Raw genomic sequence first — 21,510 nt, 5'->3', positions numbered from 1 at the left:
CCCCCGTGTACGTTCGCCCTCTCCCCCCTCCCCCCCCACGTACGCTCGCCCTCTCCCTGCGTTCTCTCCCCTCCCCCCTCACACTCCTGTCTCCACACAGGTCTGTCCGCTGGTTAGATCGCTGTCTCGCCGCCAACAGTAACCCTGCCCGGCAGAACCTGTTCGCCATCATACAGGGGGGTCTGGACGCGGAGCTGCGGCAGAAATGTCTGCGAGGTTCGTCTGTCCCTTTCTGTATATCCTCATCCCTGCTCTGTATTGCACCAACACATGCCATAGCGCACTGCAACCACATCTCTGTACAGAATAACCACACGTATTCCCATTCAAAGGGAATACAACTAACCAAGCGCTCGTTGCGATCATAGTAAAGGTCGTTTAAAGGCTCAATCTAAGCAATATCCTACACGTGTGCGATTTTTAAATGAATAAGTTCTGTACTATGACAAAATACTTGTTGCATTTTTTTAACAACTCTGAATTACATTTTTAATGTATTGTAATGTAACAAGCATTTTTTGTTTCTATAGCAACCATTTACAAAGTCACATCCCCTCCTTTTAGTAAGGGGCTATCATCAATAGAGTATAGGAAGCGAGTAAGTCCAATGCAGTTGGTGAGAGAGAGGGCAGAATTTGTACGGTGCAAACCCAAATAAATATTAATTTTCCTGCTCCCCCCTTCTCTCTCTGCTCCCCCCCCTCTCTCTCTGCTCCCCCCCTCTCTCTCCGCTCCACCCCTTCTTTCTCCGCTCCACACTCTCTCTCCGCTCCATATCCTCTCTCTCCGCTCCCCCCCCTCTCTCTCCGCTCCCCCCCCTCTCTCTCCGCTCCCCCCTCTCTCTCCGCTCCCCCCCTCTCTCTCCGCTCCCCCCCTCTCTGTCTCTATCCCCCCCCTCTCTGTCTCTATCCCCCCCTCTCTGTCTCTATCCCCCCCGTCTCTGTCTTTCTCCCCATTCCCCTCTCTCACCCCCTCTCTCTTTCTCCCCCATTCACATGAATCTATTCCCCCCTGAGTCCCATGGAGCACCCCTCACTCTCTCCCCCGGCGGGCGGGAGGGTTGCTCGGCGGCTCACTGTTGGGGCGGGTGGGAGCGTTGCTCGGCGGGGGGTGGGTCACTGGGGGTGCGGGGCGGGAGGGTTGTTCGGCGGCGGGTCAGTGGGGGGCGTCTCGGCGACGGCGGCTCACTGCGGGTGCGGCCGGGGGGGTTGCTTACCGGGGGCGGTTTGCTGCGGGGCGGGCGGAAGGGTTGCGCGGCGGCTGTCTGCTGCGGGGGCGGGTGGAGGGTTGTGCGGCGGCGGCTGTCTGGGGCGGGGAGGAGGGTTGCGTGGCGGCGGCTGTCTGCTGCGGGGGCGGGGAGGAGGGTTGCGTTGCGGCGGCTGTCTGCTGCGGGGGGCGGGGAGGAGGGTTGCGTAGCGGCGGCTGTCTGCTGCGGGGGCGGGGAGGAGGGCTGCGTGGCGGCGGCTGTCTGCTGCGGGGGCGGGGAGGAGGGTTGCGTTGCGGCGGCTGTCTGCTGCGGGGGCGGGGAGGAGGGTTGCGTTGCGGCGGCTGTCTGCTGCGGGGGCGGGGAGGAGGGCTGCGTGGCGGCGGCTGTCTGCTGCGGGGGCGGGTGGGAGGGTTGTGCGGCGGCGGCTGTCTGGGGCGGGGAGGAGGGTTGCGTGGTGGCGGCTGTCTGCTGCGGGGGCGGGGAGGAGGGTTGCGTGGTGGCGGCTGTCTGCTGCGGGGGCGGGGAGGAGGGTTGCGTGGCGGCGGCTGTCTGCTGCGGGGGCGGGGAGGAGGGTTGCGTGGCGGCGGCTGTCTGCTGCGGGGGCGGGGAGGAGGGTTGCGTTGCGGCGGCTGTCTGCTGCGGGGGGCGGGGAGGAGGGTTGCGTAGCGGCGGCTGTCTGCTGCGGGGGCGGGGAGGAGGGTTGCGTGGCGGCGGCTGTCTGCTGCGGGGGCGGGGAGGAGGGTTGCGTAGCGGCGGCTGTCTGCTGCGGGGGCGGGGAGGAGGGTTGCGTGGCGGCGGCTGTCTGCTGCGGGGGCGGGGGAGGAGGGTTGCGTGGCGGCGGCTGTCTGCTGCGGGGGCGGGGAGGAGGGTTGCGTGGCGGCGGCTGTCTGCTGCGGGGGCGGGGAGGAGGGTTGCGTGGTGGCGGCTGTCTGCTGCGGGGGGCGGGGAGGAGGGTTGCGTGGCGGCGGCTGTCTGCTGCGGGGGCGGGGAGGAGGGTTGCGTGGTGGCGGCTGTCTGCTGCGGGGGCGGGGAGGAGGGTTGCGTGGCGGCGGCTGTCTGCTGCGGGGGCGGGGAGGAGGGTTGCGTGGCGGCGGCTGTCTGCTGCGGGGGCGGGGAGGAGGGTTGCGTGGCGGCGGCTGTCTGCTGCGGGGGCGGGGGAGGAGGGTTGCGTGGCGGCGGCTGTCTGCTGCGGGGGCGGGGAGGAGGGCTGCGTGGTGGCGGCTGTCTGCTGCGGGGGCGGGGAGGAGGGTTGCGTGGCGGCGGCTGTCTGCTGCGGGGGCGGGGAGGAGGGTTGCGTGGCGGCGGCTGTCTGCTGCGGGGGCGGGGAGGAGGGTTGCGTGGCGGCGGCTGTCTGCTGCGGGGGGCGGGGAGGAGGGTTGCGTGGCGGCGGCTGTCTGCTGCGGGGGCGGGGAGGAGGGTTGCGTGGCGGCGGCTGTCTGCTGCGGGGGCGGGGAGGAGGGTTGCGTGGCGGCGGCTGTCTGCTGCGGGGGCGGGGAGGAGGGTTGCGTAGCGGCGGCTGTCTGCTGCGGGGGCGGGGAGGAGGGTTGCGTGGCGGCGGCTGTCTGCTGCGGGGGCGGGGAGGAGGGTTGCGTGGCGGCGGCTGTCTGCTGCGGGGGCGGGGAGGAGGGTTGCGTGGCGGCGGCTGTCTGCTGCGGGGGCGGGGAGGAGGGTTGCGTAGCGGCGGCTGTCTGCTGCGGGGGCGGGGAGGAGGGCTGCGTGGCGGCGGCTGTCTGCTGCGGGGGCGGGGAGGAGGGTTGCGTGGCGGCGGCTGTCTGCTGCGGGGGCGGGGAGGAGGGTTGCGTGGCGGCGGCTGTCTGCTGCGGGGGCGGGGAGGAGGGTTGCGTGGCGGCGGCTGTCTGCTGCGGGGGCGGGGAGGAGGGTTGCGTGGCGGCGGCTGTCTGCTGCGGGGGCGGGGAGGAGGGTTGCGTGGCGGCGGCTGTCTGCTGCGGGGGCGGGGAGGAGGGTTGCGTGGCGGCGGCTGTCTGCTGCGGGGGCGGGGAGGAGGGTTGCGTGGCGGCGGCTGTCTGCTGCGGGGGGCGGGGAGGAGGGTTGCGTGGCGGCGGCTGTCTGCTGCGGGGGCGGGGAGGAGGGTTGCGTGGTGGCGGCTGTCTGCTGCGGGGGCGGGGAGGAGGGTTGCGTGGCGGCGGCTGTCTGCTGCGGGGGCGGGGAGGAGGGTTGCGTGGCGGCGGCTGTCTGCTGCGGGGGCGGGGAGGAGGGTTGCGTGGCGGCGGCTGTCTGCTGCGGGGGCGGGGAGGAGGGCTGCGTGGTGGCGGCTGTCTGCTGCGGGGGCGGGAGGAGGGTTGCGTGGCGGCGGCTGTCTGCTGCGGGGGCGGGGAGGAGGGTTGCGTGGCGGCGGCTGTCTGCTGCGGGGGCGGGGGAGGAGGGCTGCGTGGATGGCGGCTGTCTGCTGCGGGGGCGGGGGAGGAGGGCTGCGTGGCGGCGGCTGTCTGCTGCGGGGGCGGGGAGGAGGGTTGCGTGGCGGCGGCTGTCTGCTGCGGGGGCGGGGAGGAGGGTTGCGTGGCGGCGGCTGTCTGCTGCGGGGGCGGGGAGGGTTGCGTGGCGGCGGCTGTCTGCTGCGGGGGCGGGGAGGAGGGCCTGCGTGGCGGCGGCTGTCTGCTGCGGGGGCGGGGAGGAGGGTTGCGTGGCGGCGGCTGTCTGCTGCGGGGGGCGGGGAGGAGGGTTGCGTGGCGGCGGCTGTCTGCTGCGGGGGCGGGGAGGGTTGCGTGGCGGCGGCTGTCTGCTGCGGGGGCGGGGAGGAGGGTTGCGTGGCGGCGGCTGTCTGCTGCGGGGGCGGGGAGGAGGGTTGCGTAGCGGCGGCTGTCTGCTGCGGGGGCGGGGAGGAGGGCTGCGTGGTGGCGGCTGTCTGCTGCGGGGGCGGGGAGGAGGGTTGCGTGGCGGCGGCTGTCTGCTGCGGGGGCGGGGAGGAGGGTTGCGTGGCGGCGGCTGTCTGCTGCGGGGGCGGGGAGGAGGGCTGCGTGGTGGCGGCTGTCTGCTGCGGGGGCGGGGAGGAGGGTTGCGTGGGCGGCGGCTGTCTGCTGCGGGGGCGGGGAGGAGGGCTGCGTGGTGGCGGCTGTCTGCTGCGGGGGCGGGGAGGAGGGTTGCGTGGCGGCGGCTGTCTGCTGCGGGGGCGGGGAGGAGGGTTGCGTGGCGGCTGTCTGCTGCGGGGGCGGGGAGGAGGGTTGCGTGGCGGCGGCTGTCTGCTGCGGGGGCGGGGAGGAGGGTTGCGTGGCGGCGGCTGTCTGCTGCGGGGGCGGGGAGGAGGGTTGCGTGGCGGCGGCTGTCTGCTGCGGGGCGGGGAGGAGGGTTGCGTGGCGGCGGCTGTCTGCTGCGGGGGCGGGGAGGAGGGTTGCGTGGCGGCGGCTGTCTGCTGCGGGGGCGGGGAGGAGGGTTGCGTGGCGGCGGCTGTCTGCTGCGGGGGCGGGGAGGAGGGTTGCGTGGCAGCGGCTGTCTGCTGCGGGGGCGGGGAGGAGGGTTGCGTGGCGGCGGCTGTCTGCTGCGGGGGCGGGGAGGAGGGTTGCGTGGCGGCGGCTGTCTGCTGCGGGGGCGGGGAGGAGGGTTGCGTGGCGGCGGCTGTCTGCTGCGGGGGCGGGGAGGAGGGTTGCGTGGCGGCGGCTGTCTGCTGCGGGGGCGGGGAGGAGGGTTGCGTGGCGGCGGCTGTCTGCTGCGGGGGCGGGGAGGAGGGTTGCGTGGCGGCGGCTGTCTGCTGCGGGGGCGGGGAGGAGGGTTGCGTGGCGGCGGCTGTCTGCTGCGGGGGCGGGGAGGAGGGTTGCGTGGCGGCGGCTGTCTGCTGCGGGGGCGGGGAGGAGGGTTGCGTGGCGGCGGCTGTCTGCTGCGGGGGCGGGGAGGAGGGTTGCGTGGCGGCGGCTGTCTGCTGCGGGGGCCGGGGAGGAGGGCTGCGTGGTGGCGGCTGTCTGCTGCGGGGGCGGGGAGGAGGGTTGCGTAGCGGCGGCTGTCTGCTGCGGGGGCGGGGAGGAGGGTTGCGTGGCGGCGGCTGTCTGCTGCGGGGGCGGGGAGGAGGGTTGCGTGGCGGCGGCTGTCTGCTGCGGGGGCGGGGAGGAGGGTTGCGTGGCGGCGGCTGTCTGCTGCGGGGGCGGGGAGGAGGGTTGCGTGGCGGCTCGCTCAGGTTCCATTGTGACACTGATGGACATGTCTCGCATGGGAGTTTCAAGGGCACTTTTTGCATCCAAGATATGTTGCTTGACTTGGCACCTGATCTTCCCTACATACTACTTCCGGCAAACGCACGCTGCCGTATAGATGGCGCCTGTTGATTGGCAGTTGACAAACTTACGAATGCCGATGGTCTTGCTGTCCAGTCCAGTTTGTGAGCTGCTGGGTGACACGCCCGGAGAGGTAGGCCTGACACCATGTGACATTTTGAAGGACCCTTGCGGTCAAAGATGTAAGCCCTGCATGATCATCAATTCACCCAGCAGGGGAGGGTGGTTGCCCACAACTGTGTTTACTTTTTCTGGTTTCAGTATCTACACCTCAACCCCCTTATAACACTGTGCTTGGGGTCCAAAGAATCACATCGCGTTATAAGCGGATCGCGTTAGAAATAATGTACAATTGTACGCATTGTACAATAAAGTATTTAAGACGCCAATAATCGTGTTGTAAAGTATTCGTAAATAAGAAAACTGGGAGCCACGCTCACATTGCGCTATAAGCGGATCCGCGTTGTAACGGATCGCGCTATAACTTGGTTGAGCTGTACTAATATTTAACCCAGAGGTGCACCTCCCCCCTATACAGCAGAGCGGGGGTTACTGTTCCTGTACGATTCCCATTAATTTAATCCCCCGGGGAACCCCTGCTTCCCGAGAAATTTGACCTCCGAAGCCGCTCCGGCTGAGCAAGCCGGGGTTTTAAAGTTTAAAATCTCCCTCTGGCCAATAGGAAGCCTGCATCGATAACGTCCCGGCTCCCTATTGGTCCGGAGGGTGCGAGATCTTTGAACGGCGCCCATCACGTGATCTGTGGCAGCCGAGGCGAGCAGTTACCGGCGCCTAATTCGGAGGTAACTATCTCCGGAAGCAGGGGGTCACCGGAGCTGAAATGAACAGGGTTCAGCTCCGAAGACCCCCCCCCCCCCTGCTTCAATGCTATATAAACAAAACTTAACATTGCCGGCTTGTATGGCAACTTTTAATGAGTTTTAATATAATGAACATCCTCTGAATTCTAGAGCCAGTTTTTAGCACATATCCCCAGCAGTGCTAGCTCTTTGCACCACTTTCTTGTTTGTGATCATTGGTTGCCAGTGTTCCCAGCAGTGTGAGCTGCAAACTGCAACAATAGGATAATGTTACCGTAGTAATACAAGAATACATTGTAGCTGCCGAGTTACACTGACTGAAGGATTGATTTGCAACTGAAAGGCGGCCATTTCGTGCACCCCGGGGAAGCAGGATTGATCGCCTATATTAAAGTGCTGCTTTGGATTTGCCTCTTTAAGGCCGGAGCAGCAGCTTCTACTAGATTGGACGACACCTTCTAAATTACGGGCTGCCCCCCCTATTAAGTTAAATGGATATGGGGGACGCAATAAGAAGTGTAGAAACGGCTGTTTCCGGTGCTGGATACGCTACAGGAAGTGATATCCCATGGGGGAAGGAATAGGCGGTGCACTGCCTCGAAAAACGATGGCGGCTGGAACGCTCACAATTAAACACAATTTATTGGATCATCCGCAACATGCTAACAAAAACAGCAGAGAAACCTCTGACGCGTTTCGCGCATGCGTGATCTTTGACAGAGAGTCTAGAGCACTTGACATTGGAACAGCTGTTCCTCTCTCTCTAAGGCTGCGGACACGGTGCCTTCTCCCGTGCAGAGGCGCGCGGAGGCTGAGGGAAAGCGGGTGCTTTCCCTGGCCATGGTGCGCGCGCCGTCCGTGGGCGTGACTAGGGGCGTGCCTGTGACGTCACGGAGCCGGTTATTGTATACCATGTTTCCGTGCCGGGGCGTCACCACCTAGAGGTGTGCACCCCGCAGTCCGAAACGCAGTCGGGAAATTTTCAGCGTGTCAATTTTAACAAGTACTCGTTTTTTTTTTCCTCCTGGGAGATTCTTAGTAGTTCCAAAGGAAATATCCGAAGGCCGGTGTCTAAGCCGTTCGTATGTTTATTTGAGGCAAAATAAGCTTCTTCTGCAACAGGGAGGGGGCCCAAACTCCGGTCCTCCCAGGGTCACCAACAGGACAGGTATTGGGGATATCCCTGCTTCAGCACAGGTGGCTCGATCAACGACAAAATGTCCCATTCCGTTGCCTAGCTACCAGTTGAGCTCTGCACGGCTTGTTACTAGGAAGCAATAATAAACAATATTGGCAGAACAACCTCTTGTACTTCATCGGTTATCTTACAAACGTCTTGGCGCAAAGCCTATATTCTTATCTGGACCTTGGATGGGTGTGTCTGTTTTGTACCATCCGGTGTTCCATAAACAATTCACTTGTTCTCACCCGTCTACAAGTCAACAGATGTCACCATTTCCTTACAAAAATGGATTCTGACAGACAAAATGGATTCTGACAGACAAAATGGATCCTGACAGACAAAATGGATCCTGACAGACAAAATGGATTCTGACAGACAAAATGGATTCTGACAGACAAAATGGATTCTGACAGACAAAATGGATTCTGACAGACAAAATGGATTCTGACAGACAAAATGGATTCTGACAGACAAAATGGATTCTGACAGACAAAATGGATTCTGACAGACAAAATGGATCCTGACAGACAAAATGGATTCTGAATCACTGAAATCTATTTACAAATCCTAAGGCAGTTTTTCTTAGCAGAACATTTTTCTGGGACGTGTGATTTTGAGAAATTAGAGTTTCAGCAATACCGATAAATGAAAACATTAGCAACATGAGTAATAATAGAATGATAAACTTTAGTAGCGCGACTACAAATAGCAATATTAATAGGATGTATTACAAATACAACAGTTTGGTCTCAATCCCTTCTTTCCCAAATCCTAAATGTACAATACATCCCTTGGGTTTGTACTTCTCAAAATTGTATGCACTATTTTGTATTATCGGGGACCCATATAGTGTATTCTGGATCCAGAGTCATGTCTGGGGTATGAATGAACCCAGCTAGCTTCAACTCAGCCCTCTTTCCAAAGCACAACAAGTCCTGTATATTTTCTTCACTTTATTTAGGAAGGCAGCAATAAAAACAGGCACTTGTGGATGAGATGTTTGTGTTGGAAAGGTGTATCTCTGTGGGTGCCTTGTAGTAAGGGCAGGTGAAAAGAATTGGCCTTGCCATAGGGGTGTAACATGAATGTACTCACTCTGCCAATGTCAGGAAGTAAAAGACAGTGGGTACTGCTTGTGACACAGGGATAGGGGTCAGGCCATACTAACTGTCAGCAGGGACAGGGGGGGAATGGGAAAGCCCATTAACTTGGAGGACTGGAGACGTTGCCAGGGCAACCAGGGGAAGTGACAGACTGGAAGGGAAAAAAAGGCAACATAATGTATCCATTCCATCTGCACTGGGAGTGAAACTGCAAGGAAAGTAACATCCAAATACAGCTAGCAGGCAGAACTGCCAAGGAAAGGGGGGGGGGGGGGGGGGGTGAAACAGAGAAGGCAGAAATGGGTATTTCTGTTCCACGACATGGTGAGTTTCCTTACGAGTGCACCCCAAATCCTTGTTTCTATCCACTTAACTACGGTGCAGTTATGGGTATGTATCTCTTGGTCCATCACCTAACTGATACCCGCAGCATTTCCCTGCTCCTAAATCTCACCTGGGATTGAGGAGGGGAATTATAACCTGTTCTGTATATATGGAGTTGATTCTATTAGACACTAATTGGTTGTTTTTTTAAATTCTGCGTTTGCTCTGTCGGGTGTAACCAAAATATATTCATATTCAGTTTGCTTCCCGGCTCGGGCTCTATCGTTCTCCTGTTTAACCTGCCACTCGTCCCTCCGAAACATTTTGAGATGGGGCAAAAAAAAAACCACCCTTCAGAAATAGTAGTGTAACAGAGGGCAAGTTCTTCTGCAACCACGATTTAGTACTGTGCGGCAGCAAACACCCTTTCTTCTCTCTCTCTCTTCTCATTTGGCAATGATGATGTTAAATTACAGCAGCAGAACTACATCCCCCCCCCACCCTTTTTGTTCCAATCCTGGTACAAAAAGGGGGGGGGGGGGATTGAGAGTGGGTGTCACGGTAGACCAGGTCTCAACACATTTTAGATTTCTGGGATCAGTCAATAGGCAAAACGAGGCAGTGAAATTAAACGGGGTTTATGTGGCTACAACCTCGGAAATACAACAAAATACAGAAATATGCGCACTTACTGGGGCCTGGGGGTTGAGATCTAGCCCTTTCCTAGGTGCTGGGTCGCCCGCTTGCCAGGGCTGTCCCTGATCGGAACCTTGTTCCGGACGTCCAGGTCCCGAGATTCCTCGGAAACTCCTGACCGGGACCTAGTTCAAATACTCCTGGAACTATTTTCGGCAGGAACCCCCTGACCGCTACCGCTATGTTCTCGGAGGGGAACTCGGTCCTCGCGTCTGATTTAGGCCTCGGCCATGGTCAGCGCTTACGTGCTGAGGCGCGCTTGCACTTACCTGTGAGCCCCTACAGTCGCAATGAGAGCGGCGTTAGTAGGGGCTCGCCTACGCAAGCGCGCGGAAGCGCAGGTCTTGGGTAATTTTTAAATTCAAGCGCTTGCCGGAGCGCAGGGCCGGTCACGTGAGCGGTTCGCCCAATGAGGGCGAACCAGCTCCGTGACGTCACTGGCACACCCCCTGACGGCGCGCTGTCAAAGGCCAGGGAAAGCACCCGCTTTCCCTGAGCCTCAGCGCGCCTCAGCACGCCAGCGGGGAGCTTGGCCGAGGCCTTAGTCTCTGCAGGGCAGACTTTCCGAGCTTCAAATAATCATCTGGTTCTCTGACTGGGGCTTCTCCTTACATACCCACCGTAGAGCTATGTTCAACATGGAGGAAGGAGGAGCGACCAATCAGAGTGTGGGAATTCCTCCCCGCCAGCCAATAGAAACCGGGGTCCGTCTCTTGGCTGACGTCAGAGGAGGGGGCGTGCCGAGCCGACTCGGCATGCCCGTGGGCGGGACATATGAATCGACCAATGGGAAACGCGCTGACATTCTGCCGCTTCCCCCAGTCAACCCATTGCCACCTACGGGGCAGGCTCCAATAAGTCTGGCAGGCCAGAGAGTCCTCCCTGCAGGGGGTCTCTGTTCTCCGGACTCCGTACTGCCCCCTGCTCTGTCCACTTAACACCCCGACACCTCTCAACATCCCGTCTCCTCTTTGAACTACGGACTCTAGGCAGACTTGCTGGCACCTTAATCAGATGCCCTGGCGGACTGCATAGAGCCTTATAATAATCGTAAAAAACATTATAAAGTACACTTTAATAAACGGTATACTTTGGGGAACATTATACTAATACGGGAAATGGATTGGGGATATTTGGGCTCGAAATCCAGGAACACTGGGTAGCCCCTGTGTAATTCGCCTCGCGTACCGGCAAATCACGCCTGCTCAGCGGGGAGAATTAAACGACTACCGGTAACGCTGGCCCCCCGAACTCCTGCAAACAAAATAATTGCATTTCCACCCAAATACCCCACCTAAAACTGACACACAAAAAAATCTCACTGTTCTAGGGCCGAGGGAACATGAAAACAGAAAAAAGCAGGGGTCACTTTATTTTCCACGTGTATTATCCCTGGCTTATGTAGCTGCCAGGGACCCCACGGTTCCAGGGGTAACCAGAGGGCTTAACATTTATTGTATAGCCTGGTTACCCCTTACCGGCACAATGGTCCTTTAGATCGTTCTAGATTGAGGCACATATCTCTGTTCCAATCATTTGTTTATTCTTCAGACAGAACGCATATTACAGGGTCAGAGTACTGACCGTACCATCCTAATGGTATGTCACAGTTCTGTTCTCCACGTGCCTAAGCGAAACCTTTGTACCCTTTTCCTTCTAACCAGATATACTTGGCAGTTGCTCCTTTTTTTTCTCACGATCTACCAGATTATACATCGCTATTAATTAATAGACGTTAGAAAACATGTTTTAGTCTTTACCAGTTGTCTTGTAGAGATTTCACGGTCGAACAATGTTTCCCTATACACCTCAACCCCGTTATAGCGCGATCCGTTACAGCGCGGATCGCTTATAACGCGATGTGAGCGTGGCTCCCAATTTTCGTATTTATGAATACTTTACAGCACGATTATTGGTGTCTTAAATACTTTGTTGTACAATGCATACAATTGTACATTATTTCTAACGCGATCCGCTTATAGCGCGATGTGATTCTCTGGACCCCAAGCACAGCGTTATAAGGGGGTTGAGGTGTATTTTTATCTCCAGACATCCTTGTGAGATGTCTACTCATACTATCAATCTCTGTTCTCACAAACCTCCCTTATTCCAGACTGCTTAATTACTAATCGTATCTAAAAAAAATACATCTTTATTATCCTACAAATATTCCTACTTGCTAAAGATGCTCTTGTCATACTGATCGAATGGTCTCACGTTGTAGACTCGTGAGCTTCTGCTATGTAGAATTTCAGCCCAACGCCAAAACCCTAATTCCAGTATGATTACCAAAGGTTTTATACAACATAGACAAAATGGATTCCCGAATCACATGACCCCCTTTCTACAGGGACTGCTGCTGTGAAGTAGCACACAAGAAACAGGGATTGTAAGGCAATGACCGGCTATGGACATGAGCAGTAAACGCAATGTCTCGTTCCGATGCAAAGTAAGAAGTGGAGAGGTGTCCGATTGTCCTACAGATGGAGTAAGACTTTTGATTTTTCATCCATGGCGCCAGCACAGTAGAAGCTTCTGATGTTACGGTGTCTGCCGCGGTGAAGATCCATGCTGATGAATGGGACCGCCCGGCAGCATTAATCGGTGCGGCACCAGGGCCCCTAAGCGTTGCGACCTCTGCATGAATAGTCACTTTGTAAAAGGACATCCGCCAAGTAACTAAAAAAACAAGGGTATAGCACAGTGCTCTTTAGTTATACCAAAGGGGCCGGATCAGAAAAGGTTTAGGAGCTGAAGGGCCATCAGCTTATTGTCCTTTAATTTGGTATAGTAACCATGTATTTTACAAGCATTTGATTATGCACCATATACATTAACTTAAATTACAAGTGAGTTGGATGCTTAAGCAACTGGTATGAAATGACCAGGGACAGCGAGTCCAAGCCACAAAGGGACTTGATGTGGACGCCAGTGGACGAGTCATGGCATGGTACATACAGAGCAGGGCCATGGATGGGCACAAGGATGTTTATGTAGCTTCTTGTCATGGAGGTGCCATCTATCCCTACGTGTGTACGTAGGATTGCAGAAAACCAGATCCATATCAACAAAGGGAGAATTAAGGCATTAATAGGAATTGGTACATAGAAGAGACGGTGTAAACCGGTGTGGCAGGTTAGAAACGGAAACTCTTGGATATTCCTTTTAATTCATTCGTCTGTAGCACACATTCTTAGAAGAAAATCCAAGTCTCTCAGGGGCATATTTATCCAATAGGCCATCCTTAAGTAAATCTCGTAAATCGATATCCTTGCATGCCGCCATGGGTGGTGATCACCTATGTCACAGCCAAAAACACAACTTCAGTGAAGCTCATATTGGCTCAGAATGGGATATCACTGTTTATTTGGAATTGACAAAGGGGGGGGGGGGGAAGAAATAAATCGAAGCTTTCCCAAATTGGAAAAACATCATCAATGTATCGTAACCAACATCCGCTAATCCCCCGGCTCCCAAAATACTTATCAGTGAAGTATTACTTCCTGGGTTTTAAAGTGGATTTCAATGGCCGTCCAATAGAAAGCCGCAACTAATGACGTAGGTGAAGATCAGCAAAAAAACCTTCATGCAATCGACACTCAAATCTGGAAGGTGCCAGACTGTATTGTGATACATCTCAATAATATAACTATGTTAAATCATCCCAAATGTTGGACGTCACGGTGTCCCTTTCTGTACCATAAGTGACTTTATCAAAGCATCACATACAGGACACCTGCAAGCTCATATTGAACCCCCAAAATAACCACAACATATATATAAGCATATAGGTGTCACAGAGGAGTGCTACTGAGCATGGCGTTATATATTTAAAACCAGAGACAGAACATGAAACACAGAGCTCATTGCACATCCAGTGAAACCTATACACGGTACAGTGCCTAAATATATATGTATAGATATCTATTAAATAAAATGGTCTTTTAGTTTAACATTTTGGCCAAAGTGTTGTAAGCCCCTGAGCCACTACACGGCAGACCACATCTCAAGTGTCCCTAACACTAAAATAAATTGTTAATAGCCTGTGCATTACCAGAAAGAATGATTTATAATACATCTGTCAAAATTAGTTGCATAGTTCTAAGTCTGATTGAAGCTTTTATTAACCTGTACATTACCAGGAAAAGCACTCTGTATTAGATTTGTCACAATCATACTGCAAGCAAGCAAGTTCCCCTGAGAGTGGGAGATGCAATGGAGTGAGCTTTTAACCATTTGAATGTGGGAGGGGGTGAGCTTCAACTAGATAGGAAGAGCCACCTTCCAATCAGCTAAGACCAGCTGAACAAGATTTGCAAAACTTACAGGACACTTCATCAAAGCATCAACAGCAAGTCCTTTTTTTTTTTTTTTTTTTAACATTTATCTTTATTAAAATTCCAAACAAAGAATAAGAAATGTGTTGATATTTGTTTATGAGAACACAGAGAGGATTACAGGCACACAGTGAGAGGCGATAATAAAGGTAATTTTGCTGGTGCACATTTTGTTTATGTTCAGTATATCTGCTGCTGGAACACTTCACCAACACATGGGCAAAATAATACTATTTTGGGTTTTTTACTGTTCTAGAGATGACCAAACGGGATGTGCCCGGCTTTGCCATCGGAGGCCTGAGCGGGGGAGAGGAGAAGGACCACTTCTGGAGGATGGTGACCCTGAGCACAGACCACCTGCCCCGGGAGAAACCTCGCTATCTCATGGGTGTAGGGTGAGGAGGGCGCTGCCGCCTGCGGGATTTGGGATGAGGGCAGTAGGGCCTCAGTAGACTGACGATGCAGGCGTAAGACGCAATGCAATGGGGGTCTGGCCCCGGCGTATTGCAGTGTGATTCTTCCTCACCCCACCCACCCTCTCTCTCTCACTCTTTCCCTTGTAGATACGCAACAGACCTTGTGGTGTGCGTCGCTCTGGGTTGTGACATGTTTGACTGCGTATTCCCAACAAGGACGGCTGTAAGTCCCATGTCACTGCCATTAGTACACTTCGTCCCTAGGAGGGACTGACCCCTTAATCACGTCACTACCATTAGTACACTTTGTCCCTAGGAGGGACTGATCCCTTAACCATGTCACTGCCATTAGTACACTTAGTCCCTAGGAGGGACTGACCCCTTAATCACGTCACTACCATTAGTACACTTTGTCCCTAGGAGGGACTGATCCCTTAACCATGTCACTGCCATTAGTACACTTTGTCCCTAGGAGGGACTGATCCCTTAACCATGTCACTGCCATTAGTACACTTCGTCCCTAGGAGGGACTGATCCCTTAACCATGTCACTGCCATTAGTACACTTCGTCCCTAGGAGGGACTGATCCCTTAATCATGTCACTGCCATTATTACACTTTGTCCCTAGGAGAGACTGACCCCTTAACCATGTCATTGCTATTAGTACACTTTGTCCCTAGGAGGGACTGACCCCTTAACCATGTCACTGCTATTAGTACACTTTGCCTCTAGGGGGGACTGACCCCTTAACCATGTCACTGCCATTAGTACACTTTGTCCCTAGGAGGGACTGACCCCTTAAACATGTCACTGCCATTAGTACACTTTGCCCCTAGGAGGGACTGACCCCTTAAACATGTCACTGCCATTAGTACACTTTTGCCCCTAGGAGGGACTGAACCCTTAACCATGTCACTGCTATTAGTACACTTTGCTCCTAGGAGGGACTGACCCCTTAATCATGTCACTGCCATTAGTACACTTTGCTCCTAGGAGGGACTGACCCCTTAATCATGTCACTGCCATTAGTACACTTTGCCCCTAGGAGGGACTGACCCCTTAACCATGTCACTGCCATTAGTACACTTCGTCCCTAGGAGGGACTGATCCCTTAACCATGTCACTGCCATTAGTACACTTCGTCCCTAGGAGGGACTGATCCCTTAATCATGTCACTGCCATTATTACACTTTGTCCCTAGGAGAGACTGACCCCTTAACCATGTCATTGCTATTAGTACACTTTGTCCCTAGGAGGGACTGACCCCTTAACCATGTCACTGCTATTAGTACACTTTGCCTCTAGGAGGGACTGACCCCTTAACCATGTCACTGCCATTAGTACACTTTGTCCCTAGGAGGGACTGATCCCTTAATCATGTCACTGCCATTATTACACTTTGTCCCTAGGAGAGACTGACCCCTTAACCATGTCATTGCTATTAGTACACTTTGTCCCTAGGAGGGACTGACCCCTTAACCATGTCACTGCTATTAGTACACTTTGCCTCTAGGAGGGACTGACCCCTTAACCATGTCACTGCCATTAGTACACTTTGTCCCTAGGAGGGACTGACCCCTTAAACATGTCACTGCCATTAGTACACTTTGCCCCTAGGAGGGACTGACCCCTTAAACATGTCACTGCCATTAGTACACTTTTGCCCCTAGGAGGGACTGACCCCTTAACCATGTCACTGCTATTAGTACACTTTGCTCCTAGGAGGGACTGACCCCTTAATCATGTCACTGCCATTAGTACACTTTGCTCCTAGGAGGGACTGACCCCTTAATCATGTCACTGCCATTAGTACACTTTGCTCTTAAGATACAAATTTGGTGTAGTCTGTTCCCCTGTTTTCACCCCTCAGAGGTTTGGATCAGCGTTGGTTCCATGGGGGTCTCTGCAGCTGAAGAACAAGCAGTTTGCTAAAGATTTCCAGCCTATAGACAAGGACTGCGCCTGTCCTACATGTCAGAGGTGAGACAGAAGGGACATGGAGTCTGTCCCTCCCACCGCAGGGTGACACAGTGACACAGACAGGAGGGAGTTATGGGACATGTAGTCTGTCCCTCCCCCCGCAGGGTGACACAGTGACCGTCCCTCCCCCCGCAGGGTGACACAGTGACACAGTCAGGAGAGAGCTATGGGACATGGAGTCTGTCCCTCCCACCGCAGGGTGACGCAGTGACACAGGCAGGAGGGAGCTATGGGACATGGAGTCTGTCCCTCCCCCCGCAGGGTGACACAGTGACACAGGCAGGAGGGAGCTATGGGACATGGAGTCTGTCCCTCCCCCCGCAGGGTGACACAGTGACACAGGAAGGAGGGAGCTATGGGACACGGAGTCTGTCCCTCCCCCCGCAGGGTGACACAGTGACACAGGCAGGAGGGAGCTATGGGACATGGAGTCTGTCCCTCCCCCCGCAGGGTGACACAGTGACACAGGAAGGAGGGAGCTATGGGACATGGAGTCTGTCCCTCCCCCCGCAGGGTGACGCAGGGACACAGAGAAGGGAGTTATGGCTTCTAACGTGTTATTGTGTTACTTGACGATTCTGTGTCTGGAGGGGGGGGAGTAACTGTTTTAACCCTTTGCTGTCTTTCATCTCATGCAGGTATTCCCGCGCCTACCTCCATGCCTTGTTTAAAAGTGACACGGCCGCACTGCATCATATTACTATCCATAATATCGCGTACCAGGTAATTAGGCACATATACCCTATATCTTACTAGAACAGTTAAGTAACGGTTACCATGCAACGTGTGTGTTACCGTCCCTCCCACTGCAGGGTGACACAATGACACAGACAGGAGGGAGCTATGGGACATGGAGTCTGTCCCTCCCCCCGCAGGGTGACACAGTGACACAGACAGGAGGGAGCTATGGGACATGGAGTCTGTCCCTCCCCCCGCAGGGTGACACAGTGACACAGACAGGAGGGAGCTATGGGACATGGAGTCTGTCCCTCCCACCGCAGGGTGACACAGTGACACAGACAGGAGGGAGCTATGGGACATGGAGTCTGTCCCTCCCCCCGCAGGGTGACACAGTGACACAGACAGGAGGGAGCTATGGGACATGGAGTCTGTCCCTCCCCCCGCAGGGTGACACAGTGACACAGACAGGAGGGAGCTATGGGACATGGAGTCTGTCCCTCCCCCCCGCAGGGTGACACAGTGACACAGACAGGAGGGAGCTATGGGACATGGAGTCTGTCCCTCCCACCGCAGGGTGACACAGTGACACAGACAGGAGGGAGCTATGGGACATGGAGTCTGTCCCTCCCACCGCAGGGTGACACAGACAGGAGGGAGCTATGGGACATGGAGTCTGTCCCTCCCACCGCAGGGTGACACAATGACACAGACAGGAGGGAGCTATGGGACATGGAGTCTGTCCCTCCCACCGCAGGGTGACACAGTGACACAGACAGGAGGGAGCTATGGGACATGGAGTCTGTCCCTCCCCCGCAGGGTGACACAGTGACACAGACAGGAGGGAGCTATGGGACACGGAGTCTGTCCCTCCCACTGCAGGGTGACACAGTGACACAGACAGGAGGGAGCTATGGGACATGGAGTCTGCCCCTCCCACCGCAGAGTGACCCTGTGACCCTGTAACCCTGTGACCCTGTGACCCTCTCCTAGTTGAATCTGATGCGCTGTGTGAGGGACAGCGTCCTGCAGTGCCGCTTCCCGCAGTTTATTGAGGACTTTATGAGGACGATGTATGGCAGCCGGGACAAGTACCCCAAGTGGGCGATCGATGCTCTGGAGTCTGTCAACATCACCCTGCTGTGACCCCGCACTGTGACATCTCAGTGACACTGTGCCAACCCTACTCGCCAGCACCAGAGGGACCTGGCAACATGTTCTTTTATACAATGTGCGTGTGTCTCTGTGTGCGTGTGCGCGCGTGTCTGTGTGCGTGCGTGCGCGTCTGCGTGTGTGTACGTCTGCGCGCTTGTGTGTGTGTGTGCGTCTGCGCGCTTGTGTCTGCGTGTGTGTGCTTGTGTCTGCGTGTGTGTACGTCTGCGCGCTTGTGTCTGCGTGTGTGTGCGTCTGCGTGTCTGTGTGCGTGCGTCTGCGTGAGTGTGCGTCTGCGTGGGTGTGCGTCTGCGCGCTTGTGTCTGCGCGTGTGTGCGTCTGCGCGCTTGTGTCTGCGTGGGTGTGCGTCTGCGCGCTTGTGTCTGCGTGTGTGTGCGTCTGCGCTCTTTACTCTAGATTTTTTAAATACTGTACAATAAACAGGCTTGGTTTATAACTGCTGCTCTGTTTTGTTTTTTAGAGAGTAACCCGGAGAATTCAAAGAATGTACAGGGCCATTTGTATTCTGTTTTTAAGAGGGAGGTTATGTGGAGCAATAGGAGGAGTTATATGGAGTAATAGGAGGAGTTATAGGGAGGGGTTATATAGAATAATAGGAGGAGTTATAGGGAGGGGTTATATGGAGTAATAGGAGGAGTTATAGGGAGGGGTTATATGGAATAATAGGAGGAGTTATAGGGAGAGGTTATATGGGGTAATAGGAGGAGTTATGGGGAGGGGTTATTTGGAATAATAGGAGGAGTTATAGGGAGGGGTTATATGGAATAATAGGAGGAGTTATAGGGAGGGGTTATATGGAATAATAAGAGGCGTTACATGGGGCAATAGGAGGGGTTATATGGGGTAATTGGAGGAGTAATTTGGAGCAGTTATATGGAGTAGGAGGAGACATGGGATACGCTATATATTCCTTTCCTATATATGTCTCCACGTCTCCCCTGCTGAAATCCCTCTCCTGGCTTTCTATCAAATCCTGCATCTCACAGTCCATTCTCCTCCTCACTTTTAAAGCTTTACACTCTTCTGCCCCTCCTTACATCTCAGCCCTAATTTCCCGCTATGCACCATCCCGACTCTTGCGTTCTGCTCAAGGATGCCTTCTTTCTACCCCCTTTGTATTTAAAGCCCTCTCCCACCTTAAACCTTTCTCACTGACTGCCCCACACCTCTGGAACGCCCCTCCCCTCAGTACCCGACTAGCACCCTCTCTATCCACCTTTAAGACCCACCTTAAGACACACTTGCTTAAAGAAGCATATGAATAGCACTGTGGCTGATACTATACACCTCATACATAAAGTCTGGCCCCCTGCAGACACACTTACCAGAATTCCCTCCTACTGTCCCTGTACGTTCTCCCTACCTACCAATTAGACTGTAAGCTCCTCGGAGCAGGGACTCCTTTTCCTAAATGTTACCTTTATCTCTGAAGCACTTATTCCCATGACCTGTTATTAGTATTATCTGTTATTTATATGATTGTCACGTGTATTACAGCTGTGAAGCGCTATGTACAAAGTGTCCAAATAACATGGCAGTGTAACATTTTAAAGTGTAACATTGAAAGTGTCTGGAGTTAATTTTGGAGGTGAAGATTGGGGAAGATCTGGACTCGGCCCAAACAACAACTCTGCAGCTGTGAGAAAGTAACTTTCTAAAAGCTGTGATTATTTGTACTCTTCCTATCCTCCAATACCTGGTTTAGTCTCTCCTCCTGCATCTCACTATGCCCTCCCTACTGCTTTGTCTGTTTACTGTTTCCTCACTCCTTTGTGAACGTCTCTGTTCTCTCCAACTTCTCCACTGCACCATTATTTCTACACCTCTCTCCCAACAACTTCTTCTTTACCCTCATTAAAAAACACCCCCACAAATCCTCTATTCATACCTTCTATCTACTCCTTCCTGCTGCTGGGGATCTCCCCTAAACCTGAACCCAGACATGCACACCTGATCTCACCCACTCCTCCCTGCCACCTCTTTCCCTGCTAATGGTGTTAACCTTCTGATTTAATACTGACTAACCTCAAAACTCATCCCACAAGTTAAGCATCCCAATAGCCCAGTAAAGTGATTTCCTTTCCTATTGTCTGATTTTGCTGCACTTATTGTATTATTATAATTCCCTGTACTGTATTCTTTGTGACGCGCTGAGTACACTTTTGGGGCTATATAAATAAATACATACATACATACATACATACATACATACATACATACATACATACATACATACATACATACATACACCACTGTGATGAAAGGTGATCATTTGTGAAATGACAGGAAGAGGGCGCCAGAGACCCACAACATAACATTACTTAACATGTCTGTCTCTCGACATGTGAGGTGTGTGTGTGTGTGTGTGTGTGTATGTATGTATGTACACTGTGTGTGTGTGTGTGTGTTTATGTATGTATGTACACTGTGTGTGTGTGTGTGTATGTATGTATGTACACTGTGTGTGTGTGTGTGTGTATGTATGTATGTACACTGTGTGTGTGTGTGTGTGTGTTTATGTACACTGTGTGTGTGTGTGTGTGTGTGTGTGTGTGTGTGTATATAATGTGTGTGTGTGTATGTATGTATGTACACTGTGTGTGTGTGTGTGTATGTATGTATGTACACTGTGTGTGTGTGTGTGTGTGTGTGTATGTATGTACACTGTGTGTGTGGGGCTGCAAACTGGAGCTCCTGTAACCGTACCCCTCCCTCCCTCTCTAACATACCCCCCACCTCAGAAAGAGTACCTCCCCCCCTCCTCCGTCTCCCTCCTGCTTCACTCTCTTATTTCTCACATCTTTCTCCACCTCCCTCCCTCTCTCCCCCTCCCTCTCTCCCTCTCTCCCCCTCCCTCTCACCACCCTCCCTCTGTTCCCCTCCCTCTCTCCCCCTCCCTCTCTCCCCCTCCCTCTCTTCCCCTCCCTCTCTCCCCCTCCCTCTCTCCCCCTCCCTCTCTCCCCCTCCCTCTGTTCCCCTCCCTCTGTTCCCCTCCCTCTGTTCCCCTCCCTCTCTCCCCCTCCCTCTCTCCCCCTCCCTCTCTCCCCCTCCCTCTCTCCCCCTCCCTCTCTCCCCCTCCCTCTGTTCCCCTCCCTCTGTTCCCCTCTCTCTGTTCCCCTCTCTCTGTTCCCCTCCCTCTCTCCCCCTCCCTCTGTTCCCCTCCCTCTGTTCCCCTCCCTCTCCCTCTGTTCCCCTCCCTCTGTTCCCCTCCCTCTCTCCCCCTCCCTCTCTCCCCCTCCCTCTGTTCCCCTCCCTCTCTCCCCCTCCCTCTGTTCCCCTCCCTCTGTTCCCCTCCCTCTGTTCCCCTCCCTCTGTTCCCCTCCCTCTGTTCCCCTCCCTCTGTTCCCCTCCCTCTGTTCCCCTCCCTCTGTT

General features: G+C 54.7%; 1 protein-coding gene across 1 annotated transcript in view; it reads left to right on the top strand.

Moving 5' to 3' along the window:
- QTRT1 (queuine tRNA-ribosyltransferase catalytic subunit 1) overlaps positions 1–18,574 on the top strand; it is a 21,035-nt gene extending 2,461 nt beyond the window's left edge. Inside the window, 6 exon segments of the mRNA XM_075577473.1 lie at positions 50–216; positions 14,148–14,286; positions 14,455–14,530; positions 16,178–16,287; positions 16,926–17,010; positions 17,959–18,574. Coding sequence (XP_075433588.1) covers positions 50–216; positions 14,148–14,286; positions 14,455–14,530; positions 16,178–16,287; positions 16,926–17,010; positions 17,959–18,111 — 730 coding nt within the window. The 3' untranslated portion in view covers positions 18,112–18,574.
- Positions 18,575–21,510: the final 2,936 nt, after the last annotated feature.

The sequence above is a fragment of the Ascaphus truei genome, chromosome 20 (genome assembly GCF_040206685.1).
Source record: "Ascaphus truei isolate aAscTru1 chromosome 20, aAscTru1.hap1, whole genome shotgun sequence".
In the NCBI taxonomy this organism is placed as follows: domain Eukaryota; kingdom Metazoa; phylum Chordata; class Amphibia; order Anura; family Ascaphidae; genus Ascaphus; species Ascaphus truei.
This window is presented reverse-complemented; position numbering and strand designations above follow the sequence as displayed.